Source organism: Notamacropus eugenii, chromosome 1, assembly GCF_028372415.1.
Source record: "Notamacropus eugenii isolate mMacEug1 chromosome 1, mMacEug1.pri_v2, whole genome shotgun sequence".
Lineage (NCBI taxonomy): Eukaryota > Metazoa > Chordata > Mammalia > Diprotodontia > Macropodidae > Notamacropus > Notamacropus eugenii.
In genome coordinates this window covers 663,118,928-663,136,976 of record NC_092872.1, presented here as the reverse complement: position 1 = coordinate 663,136,976, position 18,049 = coordinate 663,118,928, and the positions used below count along the sequence as shown (strand labels likewise).

Genomic DNA, 18,049 nt, shown 5'->3' with positions numbered 1-18,049 from the left:
GGCAGGAGTTAAGTGACTTACCCAGGGTCACACAGCTTTTAAGTGTTTGAGGTCAGATAGGAACTTTGTTTGGTCTTTCTGACTCCAGGCCCAGTGCTCTATCCATTGCACCACCTAGCTGCCATCTGTGTATGTGTGTGTGTGTACATGTACATATGTATATATTTATATGTGTATGTATGTATATACAGACAGAGATATAAAGACAGAGAGAGAGAGGCACTATGGCCTGGTGGATAGAGCACTGGACCTGGCGTCAGAAGCATCAGTGGCCAAGGCACTCCAGTATTAGCTCTTTTGGCATTAGGATGCTTTAACAGAAGCCATGTTTAGGACAACAGAAGCAATAGTCCCACCTCTAGAGTGTTGTATTGAGTTCTGATACCACATTTTAGGAAGGGCATTGGCCAAAAGGATTTCACTTGGAAGAAAATGACCAGGTTGGTAAAGGCATGCAAAGCCATGTACTGTGTTGTAATGGACATTGGTTGAAGAAACTGAGAAAATATTCAGCTTGGTGAGGATTTGGGGGAGAGAGCAGAGCGTCTTCAACTGTTTGTGGAAGAAGGATTCGAATCAGAGAATCTGAAAATTGGAAGAGTACTTGACAGCTGTCTGGTCCAATGCATACTTGGGAAAAGTGCATACTTTGACATGTCCAAGAAGTGGTTCTGTAACCTCTGCTTGATCTCTGGGCCAGGGCAACACATGCCCTCTCCAGCCCACACCTCTCCTGAGCAACTTTCCTTGTTGGGCAGCATGCCTAAATCGGCCTCTACAAATCCAGCCTCTGGGGACAAACAGAATAAGCCGAATCTCTCTTCCACTTGACTGCTTAGATATTTTAACGCAGCTGCCAGGTTCCCCCTAAATCTTTTCTCATCCAGTCAAAACAGCCCCATTTGCTTTAACTGATCCTCGTATGACTCAAGGAGTTTGAGTATTCTGGTTGTCCTCCTCTGGATTCTCTCCAGCTTATCGGCATCCCGTTTAAACACTGGCGCCCAGAACTAAACACAACACTCCAGATGTAGTCAGAGATTAGATTTGTACTTGGCTCCAAGGACGGGGCTCAGAGTGATGGGTTAAAATGACTAAGTGGTGTTTGTTGAATTGAATCAAATTGAGACGAAGTTGTTGAGAGGTAAATGTCAAGTAGATATTAGGGAAAACTCCCTAACCAATTAGCAGTTTCAAAGCAGGGCCTTCCTTTAGGATGTAGTGAATTCTCTGTTGCTAAGAGTTTTCAAATACAAGCAAGATAATGCTTGTTGGGGAGATTGTAGAGGTCCTCACTTCAGACGCTGGATTGGATGAAATGATTAATGGTCTCTTCCAACTTTGACACTTTTTGATTCTATAATTCTAAGGACCTGATTATTTAAACTACCTTTTGGTGGCCTTGGCCAGGGTTCATGATAGGCTAGGACATTTTAGATGCACAATCTCTTCTTTTGGGAGGGAAACAGTGCTTCTTTGTGGGAGACTTGGACTAAGGAGCATCTTACCTCTCAAAGCATTTTCCTGCACAATCCCAGTGTACCTTACACCATCTTTGCCAGGATGTGGTCAGTAAGAGGTGTCAAATTCTGATTATACAAAAAATTAAAAAGAAAGTGTTCCCATTAAGATGAATACTTTCATGATTGTCTGGTTGCATCATGTGCACAATTTTTTTTATAAACTTCTTTTGCAAACAAGCAAATGCATTTTAGTAGAGTTATATCTTTTGGCAAGAAGAAGTTAAAAACTAGTCATGGTTTATTAAAAGAGAAATAATGTTAACAGCTAGCAATTATATAGTGCTTTATAAATATTATATAATTTTATTCTCACAACAATCCTAGGGGGTAGGTGTTATTATTATCTTGATTTTATAGATGAGGAAACTGAGGCAGACAGTGTTGAAGTGACTTGCCAAGTTACACAGCTAGGAAGAGCCTGAGGCTAGATTTGAACTCAGGTCCAGTGCTTTATCCTTTGTGTAAGCTATATACTGAAGTTTTGAAATTTCACTAGTTTGCTATATGGTAGGTAGACAGCCCCAAAGAGAGGAAATGATTTTTCCAAAGATCATCCTGGCTGCTAGCCCCTAGGCTCTAACCATTAGTCTTCTTATTGACTTATTAGCTAATTATTAGCTATGTGACCTTGGGCAAGTCACTTAATCCTTTTTGCCTCAGTTTACTCATCTGTAAAATGAGATGGAGAAGGAAAGGGCAAATCACTCCAGTAATTTTGCCAAGAAAACCCCAAATGGGGGTCACAGAGTCAGACATAACTGAAAACAACTAAACATCAACAAGATAATGAAATTCTTCACAGGGGTGGGGGTGGCTCAAGAGCTAGAACTTACCAGTTTCCAACTTACCAGTATCCAGTAGAGATTTGACACTTGAACTACAGAAGAGTCAAATAATGGAGTCCCACTTCTTTGGGCACCTGGACTTGTCATAAATGGCATCAAAGACATTGTATTTGTGAAGTCAGCATGTGTCCATAGACTGTAAGTTATTGCTGCCTTCAAAAGCAGAAGCCTTCAGGATTCTTCGATAAGCAAGAATAGAATGTCACCTTGATTAAGTGAAAAGAGTACCCAGCTGACAGTGCAGAAGTCCTGGTTTCTAGTCCTGATTATTCCAAAAACTGTGTGTCTTTGGACAAGTCACATCCCCTCCCCCCCGAACATTCAGATTGCCAATCTATAAAATGAGGTGTTTAGAATAGATGATCTCTAAGGTCCCTTCTGAATGAGTGAATGAAAAAGCATTTATTACGTGATTATTATATGCCGAGTTCTAGATAAAAGAATGCAAGAGCAAAGACAGTCCCCAGCCTCAAGGAATTTATATTCTAATAATGATGGAGACCCAAGAATCAGCTTCTTCTTTTGCTTCTCTCCATTTGTAAAAGTGTCCTCTCAGATTGGCTCCCCTTCTCTCTCTCTCCTTGAGAGTGACTTTTTTTTGTGTGTCAGAAAGGAGGTCACACTTATTATTTCATCATCAAGTGAAAAAACCAGACAATGCTTGTATTTTCTCCCTTTCTTTCTTTTGCTCTCCTCCCCTTTCTCCCTCTCCAGCAACTTATTATCATTTCTTGTGATTTCAACACTTTCCTTCCTCTCTTGGTCTTGTTCACTTTCTCTCCATCTCCCTTGCCAGGTCTCCCTGAGTTTCTCTTCCTCCTTGTTTCTTTGCAACAGGGTGCATGTCTCCCTCTGCATCTGTTTTCTGGTCCCACCATCTCTCCTCCCCCTTCCTGTGGGATGAGAAAATCTTTCCAGTCTTACTGGGATGGAGTCCCTGTTCTGCACTCACGAAACTGCCAAGCTAGCCTTCTCAGTGTTCCACATATATAGCACCCAATTGTCCATGGCTGTAACTTTGTGTGGGCTATTTCACACACTTGGAATGCATTCCCTCCTCATGGCTGCTTCATAGAGTCCCTTTCCTTCTTTAAGACAGATTTCAAGCTCCATTTTCTATATGGAGCCTTCCTTTCCCCTCACTTGTAGTACCATCTCTCCCAAATGATCTTGCATTTAACTCCTTTGTATTGAATCACTTTATATTTATGCCATATATGTTCATCAGTATAGTTGTGTACCTTATTAGAATGTCAGCTCTTCATGAGGAGGGATTGTTTTAATCTTTGCATTTATATCTCAAGAACTTAACGTTCTCAGCAATTAGTAGGTGCTTAATAAATTCTTGTTGATGAATTGAAATGAAAACGTTGCTTCTCTGTGCCTGGGAAGGCTGTTCCCAGGAGATTTGCAGTGAGGGTGATAGAAGAGGATATTGGAGCTGGCTCCTCTACATTACCACATGAGTGAAGCTTTCATCTTGTTGTTCTCCCTTTGGCTACTCACCAGGTGCACAACACTGTCCTGGGGAATTTCAGGGAATTGATGAGACATGGTTCTGTTGGGCAGAAGAGAATATGATTTACTTCACTATCTACATACATAAAAAATGCATAATAATACTGGAGGTTTATCTCTAGGCTTACAGGCTTAATGCAATACATTATCCCATTTGCTCTGATAGATACTATCATCCTCATTTTTTATAACCTCTTTGGATATTATCTCCTTTTTTTTCCAGATGAGAAAACTAATGGAAGGCTCTAAATGACTTACCCACACTCAGCTAGCAAATATCAGATACAAGGTCTGAATCCACATGACTGCATTCCTTCTACTATATACTATGGGACCTCTGAGTTTAGGGTCAGATCTGTACAAATAAAAAGTAGGCAATCTGTTCACGAGTGTAATAAATTTATAGAGCTGAGAAATTCAGATAAGGTCCTAGCTAGTCAGTGTCTCACTCAGCTCAAGTGATATTTAATATAATCTCATCTGCTCCAACAAGAGTGATGGTCTGGTTCTTAGAGTTTGCTATGAAGGGAGCTGCCTGGTTTCTGTTATGGTAGATTAGCAACATGGAACCATTGTGTGCATGTGGGAGTCTGTGCTTATTTTGGGAGTTTTGACATTTTATCAGCCAGCCCAAGCATAGCAATCCTCCCTCTTCTCCTTTGTTTTAGAGTCACAGAACAGCTGGGAGGGACTTCCTTGCTCAGCCCACACTGAGAAGACAGCAGATAGTAGGGGAAGTTACTCTCTCTGTCTTGTTACTTTTGCAAGCAGAGAACAGGACAGCTAGCTTTGGAAAGACTAGTGATAGCACTCCTCTCTCAGTGATTGCCCAAGGCCATTTTAGGGGGTAATAGAGATGGTAAAGTCAGCTTATATCTAGATTACCCAATGGGAAGCAGGAGTTAAAATAGCTTAGTTAAAGTATCTTAGTTAAAATAACAAGAAAACCCAGAATAAAGAAAACTGTTAATAATTAGACCTTTTATTTCCTTAGAAAGATGGACAACATGGTGTAATGAGTTAAGCACTGGACATGGAATCAGGAGAAACTGAGCTCAAACGTGGCCTCAGATATTTTCTAGCTCTGTGACCATGGGCACAGCCTGGGTTTCCTCATTTGCAAAATGGGGATAATAATACCTGAAGGTCTTCAGGGTTATTGTGAGAATCAAATAAGATAATTCATATAAAATTCTGTTCAAGCATCATATAATTATTGGTTTATATATGTATTATGTGTAAATATTTATGTTGCCTATATTATAGATTATATATACATAAATGATAGCGTTTATAACTGCATAGAGTTCTTTCTCATTCATTATTTTCTTTGATCCTCATAAATTCTGTGGGCTTTGATTGACAGATGAGAGGCTGTATGGCATAGTAGATAGGGTACTGGACTTGGAATCAGGAAGATATCGGTTCAAATCTTGCCTCAGACATTTACTAGCTATAAGTTTCTGTGTGCCTCAGTTTCCTCTCCTATAAAATGAGGGACTCAAAGGTCTGTAAGGTCACTTCCGGCTCTAAATCTGTGACTTGATGATGTAATGAGCTACCTTTCTGAAGGCCATACCCAGTGCTTCCACCTCCCAAGTCATTGCTTTTCCCCTCATACCACACAGCCTTCCACTTATTATTTTCAAGTAGGCAATCAGCAGATTGCTCTCGAACATTTTTAATGTAAGGTGCTGTCCAAGGTCCTGAGAGGGTTTGCAAAAGGCGTCTCAGATACCAGCCCTGCCTTCAAGGAGATTTCAGGCTAGTACATTTGGGGTTGGAGGAGGGAGAGGGAAAGGAAGCACAAGGTGAAGTAATAACAGTAATAGTTTATAATTAAGTTTTGAGTTTTCAGATTATAAGTTACCACAGTACAGAAGAAGGAACAGTCAGAAAAGGCTTCATGGAGGAGGTGAAACTTGACAAAAATGAGTAGGAAAGGCCAAGAAGAGTATCCTAGGGTTAATGGAGAGAGGGTGAAACAAGTCCCAGGTCTGGCAAGAAGACCCCACCCCAACTTGTTTACCATCAGCATTTCAGATCTTGGCCAGGATCTCCTATTTATGATGTCTGTATTTTTCAAAAAGAAAGGAAAAAATACATTTGAATGAGAAGCATCAGTGGGAGGACAAGTGTCCTGAGTCAGCCCTCTGTTCTGCCGTCCTTCTAGGTGGGCTCCCAGCGGTTCAGCGTCAACATGCCCCACAAATTCAGTATTCACAACTATAAAGTCCCAACTTTCTGTGACCATTGTGGATCCTTGCTCTGGGGTCTCTTGCGACAAGGTTTACAGTGCAAAGGTAAGGCGTTTTGGGCTGCTCTGCCCTCACACCCTATTCCTCCTCACCAAAATCCCTGCCTTCTTTTTTGTCTTACTATGAAAAAAGCTGATTTATAAATTTGGTCAAGGAGACAAGCATGCAGTAGCTACTAAATAAACATATATTGCCTTGTTTTGTTCATTGAAATTACATTGCATTGAAAACACTCAACAAGAATACATTGAGCATCCACTGTTAGAGTCCTATCCTAAGCAGTGTAAGGTGACATACTGAAAAGATTCAAGGCATGGTCAATGCCCTTGAGAACTTAGAGTTTAGCTGAGGGAGCAGGGGCAGGACAAGATGAATACACATGTACACAACATCACCCGGCAACCTATCAACAATATTAAATAGTGTAAATTGAGCACATAAGTATTAGGGTCCAATGAGAAAAGTAGAAAGCTCAGAGGGGAGGGCTGATCATGGAATTCTCCTCAGAGGAGGTAAGTTTAAAGCTGACTTTTGGAAGGAGATGATGATGGATATAAGTTAGGGACTAGTTTTCCCTCCTGTATTCCATGATGCTATCTATCTAGAGGCATCCTTGATAAGTTTCATGAAGTGGGAACATTCAAGAATAGGAAAACGATTTTATCTGCCTCCAGAGAAAGAGCTAATAAATAGAAGTGTGTATAAAGGAATTTTACACACACACACACACACACATGCACACACACACATGTTGTGCACATATATACCCCTATTTGTGTCTATTGATAGCCATCTCTAGGGGAGGGGGAGGGAAGAAAAAAGGAAAAAAAATATACATGATAATTTTGTTGTTTATTTGAAAGGAATAGCAGTTGTGCATAGCATTTTTATACTTTCATGTGTAATCATCTTTTGTTTTTATTCTACTATTTTATGGAAATGCTTGTTTTATTCCATAAATTAAAAAGAAGAGGATAAAAGTGATGTCACCTGATGAGGGGATGTGGGTAGGTTATCCAAGGTTTAATTAATTTAATTCAGTCTAATAAATATTCATTAGAACATATGTGAATGTCCAAGGGAAAGGAACCTTCAGGCCAGTGTTTTTCTCTACCAAGTCAAATACTTTTGAAAATAGGCAACAAAAAGTACGCACCAGGGGACTTTATAATCTTAATACTCTGCTGACTTGAATGCAGTCCAACATTAAAGAAGAGTAGGGAAAATATTACCTTGGGGGTCCAGTATAAAGCTTTTAATAATTATAAGTTCTCCCTGAAACAAAGGTCCATCTTTTCAAAGATTACTATTCTTCTGCTGATACTGTAAGGCTTGACTTTGAGTCATGAGAAATGGGAAGCCCAGAGAACATCATGGATCGTTTAAGAGGTAGTGACAAGGTGCATGATGGAAGTGAGTGCGTTGTGACCTGTTAGCAATGAAAAACTGCGCAGGAGAGACAGCTTAACGATATTGTCAGAATGATGCATGACAAGAGGTAGGCCAGTTATGTATTAAGAATAAAAGATGATCATTGAACAACCCCTGTCCTCTATTGCTCTCCACAGGGCATTAAGAAGTCTAGAGGAAGTCTTCCATCTCAAGATGTTGTGTAGTCCCCTGTAGAAGATTTATGGGAGGTCTTAGACAACAGTCACAAAGACAGGAAGCAAAGACAAGAAAGTATAGCTAGGTACTGATACAGAGAATACCTCAGTATGAGAGCACTAGTAGTTCCAGTACTATCAGTTGGTACCATTCTGACCCATTTTGCCATCTGATTTTTCCATTGGGTCCTACGTCCTACTAACTGTTGGGAAGGAATTGATTCTGAGGTCATAGATATTTGTTTCTTAGCCAGAAATTGACCTCCTTCTGTCCAAATCTTATTTCCAGGGTTAATTTCTACAGAATAATAAGAAACTTTTACAACAAGAATCTCCTGATGGCCTGCTATAGCTTATACCCAGGCCCGTGGTTTCTACCCACTGTATATGATGTGGACAGAGGAAAAGGGAAAATAATGGTTGGCACAAATGTATATTGTGGAAAAGTTCTGGTCTTCCTGGAGGCAAGAGTACTTGCAGAACAGTCATCAAACAAACAATCAAGTACTCAAGTATTTATGGTACTTCTGTCAGAGAACAACATATGACAGAATAAAGTGGGAAATTGTGTGGCCCAAATTTATGGTGCTATAAAAGTTCAGAGAAGTGAGAAAATAATATGGATTGGAGTACTCAAGAGGACTTCCTAGAGGAGGAAGGATCTGAATTAGGTTTTTAAAGATGGATAGTATTTGGGTAGATAGATTTGAAATGAAGGAAGAACTTCAGAAACTAAATATCAGAATTAAGAATGAGCATATAATGAGTTAGTTCATTGGGGCAGAAATGAGACCAGTATGATTAAAGCACAGGGTTCATGGAAGGCAGGGTGGTGCAATGGCTTTGGAGTCTGAGGAGCTCACTTCAAATTCTGACTCTTCCAGTCTTACTTGGGTGATTTTGCATAAATAAGTTTACCTCGTTAATCCTCCATTTCCTTATTTTAAGGATATAAAATAAAGGAGTTGGAGTTGATGACTTTTAAGATCCTTCCAAAATCTGTAGTCAGTGTGTTAGTAGTTTTTGTTTTTATATCACTTTAGTTTTTTAAGCATATTTCTCCCACCAGGGATCTAGCCATTGTAATAAAGAATAAAAAAGAGAGAGAGAAAGAAAAAGCATTTTGACAATATTAACCAACACATTAATCAAGTCTGACAATATATGTATGTAATGTTCCAGACCATCTCCCCACTTTTCCAAAGAAGGGAGAGAAGTATATTATTTCGTTTCTCCTTCAGGGAAGTCCCAGGTTGTTATAATTACGGTGTTCAGATTCTCTTGTGCTATTGTTTCCACTTACTTTGTCGCAGTTTTTGTATATCTTGTTTTCCTAGTTCTGCTTACTTAACTCTGCATCCATTTCCATGTCTTCTTAGGCTTCTCTGAATTCCTCATATTCTTTATAACTTCTGGCATTGTGATAATCTGTTATATGTCTGTGTCTCTATCCATTTCTGAAGTGATAGGCCCCTAACATCCCATGTTAGGAAAAGTTAAAGACAAAGTTGGCAGTTGCAGTAAGAACAGATTGCAGATTGCTGTGAAATCCAGTCAGGGGAGTTTAGATTTCATGGGGTAGGAAACAGGAAACCTATTCCTGTTTCTAAGCAGGAAAATGACAAGTCAAGTTAACAAGCATTTATTAACTGCCCACTATGTACCGGGTGGGGCAGCTAGGTGGCACAGGGGATAGAGTGCCAGGCTTGGAGTCAGGAAGACTTATCTTCATCACATCTGGCCTCAGATATTTTACTAGCTATGTGACTGGGCAAGTCACTTAACTCTATTTGCCTCAGTTTCCTCATCTGTAAAAGGAGCTGGAAAAGGAGATGTAAACCACTCCAGTATCTTTGCCAAGAAAACCCCCAATGGGAACATGAAGAGTCAGACATGACTGAAATGACTGAACAATGTACCAAATGCCATGCCAAGAACTGGGGATAGAGCGAAGGGCAAAGAATAGTCCTGAAGGCTCTCACATTCTAATGGGGGCGTCAACGTGCAAACAGCTACACACATGCAAGATCCATCTCAGGCAAAGTGGGGGTCATCTCAGAGAGAAGTCACTTGCATTGAGGGGAAAAAGCCTCTTCCAGAAGGTAGAATTTTACTAAGATAGGAGGTAGAGATTAGAAAGGATGGTATTCCAGATATGAGGGATGGCCAGTGCAAAATGATGGTCTTTACAAGAAACAGCAAGGAGGCCAGTGTCCCCTGGGATAGGGGGCCTCTGGGAAGATTAATCTTACGTGACTATTTGCTCTTAGGAGGCCAGTGTCTCCTGGGACAGGGGCTTCTGGAAAGATTGATCTTGCGTGGGCTATTTGCTCCTACTTGCCACCAGAAAGAAAAAAAGAAACCTTCCCGGAATGAATGGCAGAAAATAGAACTGCTTTGGCTAGGATAGGGTACCAGTGAGGTGATGTCTGATTTTTTAAAAATAAATATCTTAAGTGTGTTGTTGGCTTGTGCCAGGAGCTAAAATGCAGACACTGTCATTTCTGAAATATTAATGTGCCTAGAGCCCAGCCACTGACCATGGAGAGCACCCTCATTCAGCATGGCCGAAGACAGAGAACCACAGCCTCTCAGAGCTGCAGTTAGAAATAGAGGAAAGCCTGGTCTTCTCTGGGTTCTCTTATAGATGGAAAAAAATTCGATAAATCTGGCAGGTTGCTCATTAGCTACTGTCTATACTTAGTATGACCAGCCAAGTCCTTAGACCATATTCCGGTTGTATACAATACCTCCAGTCCTCTTCTAGTGGTCTAGTGGTCACCCCACTAAATCCCAGGATGTTTCTCCAACCTCCATCCCTTTCCTTTAAGATTGCTACATTGTTTCACCCTTCTGCAAGGCTGTGATTCTCACTTAGGCACCTGGAGTCCATCAGCTTGTTCTGTTAAAAAAAATTCTAATAGCTGCCTTTCAATATAATTGATTTCTGTTTTAATTCTATGTATTTCATTTTGTGCATTTAAGAATGTTATTTTGAGTATGTCAGCACACTGCTAAAGGGGGGTGATTGAGGTGGGGTTGTCCGTGACATAAAAGGTTGAGAAGCAGGTAAGTGAATAAGAGTTCTGGGCCTAGGGGTCAGGAAGGTCTGAATTCAAATTTGGCCTCAGATCCTTACTAGTTGTGTGTCCCTGGGTGAATCATTTCACCTTTCTGCCTCAGTTTCCCTCATCAAATGGGAAGAATAATGGTGCCTACCTCCCGTGTTGTTGTGAGGATTAAATGAGATAATATTTGTAAAGTGCTTTGTAAACCTTGTGTTGTTGTAGTTCAGTCATTTCAGTTGTGTCTGATCCTTCGTGACCCCATTTGGGGTTTTCCTGGCAAAGATGCTGGAGCAGTTTGCCATTTCCTTCTCCAACTCATTTTATTGATGAGGAAACTGAGGCCAACAGGGTAAAGTGACTTGCCCAAGGTCACATAGCTAGTAGGTGTCCGAGGCTAGATTTGAACTCAGAAAGGTCATTCTTCCTGACTCCAGGCCTGGCATTCTATCCACTGGGCCACCTAACTGCCCTTGTAAAGCTTAGAGTGCTAGTTAACATTATCATCATTATTGCGATGATGATTATTTAAAAGTTTGATTCTGAGTACCCAGGAATATTTGCATTTCAATGGGGCAATGTACTACAGATCCCAGAGCCTTTAAAATGCAAAGAAATGATTCTCTGTCAGACTGTACATATTGCAACAGGCCACCAGTGGAAGCAATTTTGTCTTGCATTTTGAGTCAGGGTAGCATTTAGAGTCCTTCTAGAAAGTGCTGCTACCATTTCAGCCCTTTGGGCTCTTTTCAACGTCTGTGCCAGATTGAGCTTCAGCAGTCCACCTTCCCTCTTCCTCTTCTTACCCCAGAGAATATGTGCTGTTCATGTGTGTGCACGTTTCATGCCTCACCAGCCCTGAGTCCTGCATGCAAAGGACCAAGGACAAAGGAATCCCGAAGCCCCTCACATCCTGGTTGTCTCTATCCTTCTTTCTGCTAAGTTCTGCCCCTAAAGGAATACTTCCTTGTCTGTAGGAGGATCACTGTCCCAGAACAGTTTCCTTCTCACTGTTGAAGTGGGATTTCCTGTTTTTCCCCACTTCTAGTTCCCAGGTCCCCTGTTTACCTTCCCAGGAAATTTGTCTTCTCAAGGGAGTTATTATTCACAGTTAGTTCAGGCCCTTCCCTGCCTCCTTAATGGGCCACATTCAGCTGAGATATGAATTTTATTCTTTAATCTCACTTAAGTCCCTTTATTCACTATTTTTCTCCCATTGGAAAGTTACTACGTAGAATCTCAGAAATTTAGAATATGAAGGGATTTGGGGAATTATACAATCCAGACCCTTCCTTACTCTCCCCTCCCATTTTATAGATAAGGAAACTGAGGCTACTAGAGAAAAAATGACTATAGTTATAAGACTAGGTAGATTACTCACTTTTTGAGGTCTCTGACCCTCTTTGAGAAATAGGCAGAAGTGGTAGAGGTGATGATGATGGGATAGGGTGGTAGAGATGGTAATGATGAGGTACAGGCCCTGGAACCTGCCTCCTCTTTGACTTTTCCACACGATCAAGTCTCTGCCTTTTGCCTGAGGCATCTACCCATTCTAATAATCCCCTTAACTGGCTTTTCATTGTGGCCTACACCCAGTCTCCCAATTCTGTTCAGTCTGGATCAACCCTGACTGCTTTCCACCCTTGATCCTATCTAGACCTTGGCCACATGGTCCAAGTCCTGTTCTCTGCGCTTCTCTGCTACCTCCCCATTACCCCAGACTACTTGACTACCTCTAGATCCTTCCCACAGTCTCTCTGTATATGAGATCCATCTTGCCTCCATTAAGAGGCTCAGATTCCTTAAGAGTCTAGCCAAGGCTCAGATTCAATCTGGCCTACTTGTCGATAGAAGCGTCATAAATATGGCAGATTCTTAAAATCTCGCCCACCCACTTGATGTTCTTGTCTTTGGCTGACGGAAAGCTTGGGTTGAATTCATTCAAGCAGATCCACGTGTTGCTATTTTGGGATCCCAGTACCCCTAAACCTCAACAGTAATGGCATATGTCTGGGCCAGCTTAACTGTTGTATGACTTCTGAACTGAATCTCTCAACTCTTGAGTGTGGGCGTCCAGAGACCCTGACTTTCCCAAGACCTACATGATAATGTCTTCATTCTTCAAAGATTTTCAACAAATCTTGTCTCATTTAGGCTTCACAGCACCCCTATGAGGGGAGTAGAACAAGCATCCTCATCATCAATTGGGTGAAGTCAGGAAGAACTGGGTTCCAGTCCTGCCTCAGACTGGTGTGTGACCCTCATGCCCATTCAGTGAACAGGCCTATTTTCTTTCTCAGAGATGAGCTTGAAACCTGATTTACTCGGGATCTCATGGATTGGACCACAATAAGTCTCTACTCAGGCACCATTTAGTGGTTATTTCTTGGACCTCTCTTGACTTACATTGAATTATTGACGTCAATAGTAACTATTTCTCTTTTGACCAGAACCCTTCCCTTCCCAGTTTGATTTTTTTTTTTTTTATTAAAGGGGCCATCCCTTGACTCATTTTGTAAAGAGGCTTATTCAACTGAATGGGCATTACCTCACTCAAAATGAGTACCTGAAAAGGTCTTAGCCTAAAAGGGCCAGGGTGTCCCGTCGCATCCTGGGCCATCCCCAGTCTTTCTGCTCAGTATCTGGCCACTGGACCCAGATGGCTCTGGAGAGAAAGTGAGGCTGGTGACGTTGCCCAGCCCTCTCTCACTCAAATCCAAGTCATGTCATCATCTTCCTGCTGTAATAGTGCTGTTCTAGAAAACAGGACAATCAAAGCCTGTGAGTAGTCCGAGACGGCTGAATGGGTGCCCAGCCAGTTGGGTGACTTAACTTGTTCTCTCCTTCTCCCTCTTCCTTTCTTCCTTCTCTCCAAAGGAAGGTAAATTTTGATGGACAAAAGCTGCCTAGATAACTTGAGGTTTAGTGGCTAGATTTCTTTCTCAAAGACCAAACCTTAAACACATTTCACTCTGGAGCTCATAGATTGGACAATAGGTCCCTGCTCAAGCACCTCTTCATGGCTATTTTTTGGTCCTGCTGGCTCAGAGTGAATGTAAGTGGTAAATGTTTCTCTTGGTTTGCAACCCTGAGGATTTTCTCCTCCCAGGTTTTTAGTTATTTTTTTATTAAAGGGGCCATCCCTTGACTCACTTCTTAAAGAGGTCTATTCCCTGAATGGGCATTGCCTCACTCAAAGTGAGAAACTGAAAAGATCTTAACTTAAAAGGGCTAGGGTCTCCCATTGCATCCTGGGCCATCTATAATAGGCCTGATGAATATCTGGTCACTGGACTCCGATGGCCCTGGAGGAGAAGGTGAGGCTGGTGACCTTGCACAGCCCTTCCTCGCTCAAATCGAAGTGAATTGCAAGTCGTATCATCATCTCCCTGATGTCTTCAAGAACAAAGGACAAACCACAACCACAACCACACAAACCTCAGTTTTCCCAAGCATAAATGGGAATAATAATAGCACATACCTCACAAAGTTGTCATCATGAGGATCAAATGAGATAATATTTGTAAAGTGCTTAGCACATCATGGGTGCTCTCCCCTCACCCCTTTGCTTTTCTCTTGTCTAACAGATGAGGAAAATGAGTCCCCAAGAAGCATAATGGTTTGTACAAGATCATACAGCAAACTAGGGGTGGACCTGGGATTAGAACCCAGGTCTGCTGAGGGTTTATCTTGTGTTTCTTCTGCAGCATCCTGGCACCTAGGCCATATGTGTGTACACTAGAGGGAGGAGGAGGGGGTGCTCTCAAGGGTCACTTGCAGATTTCTCCTTCAGGGAGGGAACACATTCAGAGATAGAAGGGGGTGTGTGTGTATGTGGAGAAACTTGCTCATTCTTTCCTTACGTCCTGTAAATCCAGGGCCCACCAAAGTAACTGTCTTTCTCCCTTGGCTCACCCCTCCTTCTCCTTAAGCACCCCAAGTGTTATTTAACTTCTTAGAAATATGCCTCAGCCATTCTCAGAAGCATCTGCACAAATGTTCTTGCTCTGCTTTAAAAAAATACTGGGATGATTTATTAAACATGAATATCGTTCAACTGGATAATGAATCAGTGTCAGGCCCTAATTCATCTGAGTTTTATTTTTCATGTGATGTGTTAAGGCATTCTAATACTGCAGCTACACACACACACACACATACACACACACACACACACTTATTTTTGCTCCCATCCTAAACAGGATATTTAGTCTCCAGTTGGCCCCCTTCCTTTCTTTTCTGCTGACACTACCACCATCACACATTATGTACAGCTGCCATGAAGGAGTTGGGGACCTGACATAAATATGATAATAAAAAGAGCAGATGATGCCTCACATTGTCGGGGCTGCCAACCACCTTGGTGTTCTTTATTGCCTTCTCACACAAGGGCAGGAGACTGTACCCTTTGGCCTTAGCTTTAGTTACACATAACTCTGAGTTAGAACATAACTAAACATAACAGGTTTAGAAGATGTGCTAAGGGAAGGGTCTTTTCCGAGGCTGACTTAGCATCTTCATGTGACTCTCAGTATTTTTTTCAGAACTGAAAGGTTCCCCACCTTTCCCATGATATTTCTTCCAGGATTGCTTCATTTGGTTATTAAGAAGACTGACTATCTATAAAGCTTCAATATGTCAATAGTCAGTATATCACTGGGTAAGTTTCTGATACCTCTATTTCTAGTGATTGTGTTAGGGGAGTATCGTCTCAGAATGTCAATGATGAAAGGGATGCCAGTGGATATCTAATCTAACCCAGCCCTGAACAAAAATACTCTAACATCCCCAGGGACCATATAATCTTTTTTCTGAAAACCCCAAAGAGGACCTAGCTCCTATGGCAGCTCATTCTGCCTTTGGATAACTTTCATCCTTGGAAAACACTTTCCAAGTGTTTTGAGATAAATGAGATGTGTTTTCTTATGTTAAATTCCCCTCCATATAATTCTGACCCTCTGCTCCCAATTCATCCTTCTGGTGCCAAACAGAAGAAGTCTCATCACTTTTCCACAGATGCCTCTTCAGATTGAATCATAGATCTAGAATTGGAGGGACACCTAAGAGTCCAGCCCCTTCATCTTACAGAGAAATAGACTGCCAGGATCTAGAGCCATGAAGTGCTGCCTTGTCCAGGAAGGCATAGCTAATGTTCCCCCTCAGTCTTCTCCAGGCTAATCAGCCTCAGTGCCTTTAATAGCCCCTCAAACTCAAGACCTTTCCCCAGCTTGGTTGCCCTCCTGTGGGTATTTTCCAGCTTGGAACCTCCCTGAAATATGTCACCCAGAACAGAAAACAGTATTTCCTCTGTGGTCTGACGGGGGCAGTGTAAGCATGAGCTTACTCCTTAGTTCTGGGTTATTTAGGACAAGGAAAGAAGAAAGTGACCTAATGGAAAGGAAGTCAGAAAGACTGGGTTCAAGTCCACACTTTCCCAATATTAACTCACTGTAATTTGACTGCTCTGGCCCTCATTTTAGCCCCTGCTTAAATTTTCCACCCCTGGTATTTTCCTTACAGCTTATGTGCCTGAAGTATCTGGCTACTTTGTGCTATTTTTTTAAATTGAATTCTACTTGGTATTCACAAAACAAAATAAACACGGGTGGCCATTGCATCAGAAATGACCCAGTCAACACTGAGATGTGCCATGATGGAGAATGAATTGTTATAGTTAGTCAAATATATTCATCATTTCTGCTGAGGGTGCCACCATCCTAAAGGGGCAGCTAGGTCATGCAGTGCATAGAGCACCAGTGCAGGAGTCAGGAAGACCTGAGTTCAAATTTCACCTCAGACACTTGACACTCACTAGCTGTGCGACCTTGGGCAAATCACTTAACCTCAATTGCCTCATCTTGGGTTATCTCCAGTCATCCTTATGAATACCTGATCACTGGATTCAGATGGCTCTGGAGGAGAAGTGAGGCTGATGACTTGCACAGTCCTCCTTCACTCAAAACAAAGTCAAGTACAAGTCATGTCATTATTTCTCTGATGGCATGGTCTTCTTCGGCAATGAAGGACGAACACACACACCACCATCCTACCAATTTCTTCGTTGTACAACTATGACATTATCCTTGGTTCCTTACTCTCTTTCACTGAATTTTGTGGGCGGGACCCAAATTAGACTGGTAGTTTAGAGTCAATAATGAAACAAAATAAAGCCTTAATAGGTCAATTCAACAAGTGACAAAAGGAGGCTTACTTAGCAAAGCCATTGCAGGAGAAAGATATTCTATAAGGAGGAGGTACTGATTTAGCTAAGACCATCTTCCTGGTCTTGATTTGACTGTTAGTCCACAGTCAGATAATTCATCGGAGTAGGACCTCTTTTGTGGCCTTTTGTCCTTAAGCACTCAGGAAGTCAGGTAAATCAATCAGTCAGTCAATAGGCATCTGTTATGAACTTACTAATGCCTAGCACTGTGCTTGGGGGATACTAATACCAGAATAAAAGAAAATAATTTCTACCCTCAAGAAGATTACAGTCTAGTAAGGCTAAGTATAAAAGGGCACTGAGATAGGGTGGGGCACCCCCCAGGAAGTCCAGAGAATGAAGGATTGGTAGTCTGGGCCCTCTTTCAAAATGGAGGTTCTGGCCAACATCAGCAACCTGAGCCAATCAGGGGAAAGAGGAATTAATGTAACCTGTGGAAGGTAGGGGAGTCCAGATGACTAAGGCAAAGCCTTGGAAATAGCTTTCCTTTTATTACCCCCACCTATCCAGTCCATCCCCAAATCTTGTCATTTGGACTTCTGTAATCCCTCTCACACCATTGCTACTTACATAACCACCACCCTACTGCAGCTTGCCATGGACTACTAGTCTCCTGACCTCAGGCTTCTCCCCATTCCAATTCATTCTCCCTACTGTGGCCAAAGTGATTTTTACAGAAGTTCAGCTCCAAAATGTCACTCCCCTGTTCATTAAACTCAAGTACCTCCCTAATGCCTCTAGAATAAAATATAAAAATTTTATCATTAAATATTATTAAATATCTTTGCTTGACTTTGAAAACCTTGATTCTAACCTACCTTTCCAGTCTTGTTATATTCGTTACTCACTTTCCCATGCTTGATGATCCAGGCCTTTGGTCAGTTCTTGGTACACAATATTCTAGCCTTTATTCCTATGCCTTTGCATTGCCTGGAATGCACTCCCTCCTTCCCTCTACCTTGTAGAATTCCTTATTTTTTCAAGACTGAATTCAAGAATTACCTTTCACC

General features: G+C 41.6%; 1 protein-coding gene across 1 annotated transcript in view; it reads left to right on the top strand.

Moving 5' to 3' along the window:
* The window catches only part of PRKCE (protein kinase C epsilon), a 661,730-nt gene that overhangs the window by 393,489 nt on the left and 250,192 nt on the right, over window positions 1–18,049 (top strand). Inside the window, exon 6 of the mRNA XM_072635707.1 lies at window positions 6,060–6,189. Within this exon, the coding sequence (XP_072491808.1) occupies window positions 6,060–6,189 (130 nt within the window). The remainder of the gene's footprint in view (window positions 1–6,059; window positions 6,190–18,049) is intronic.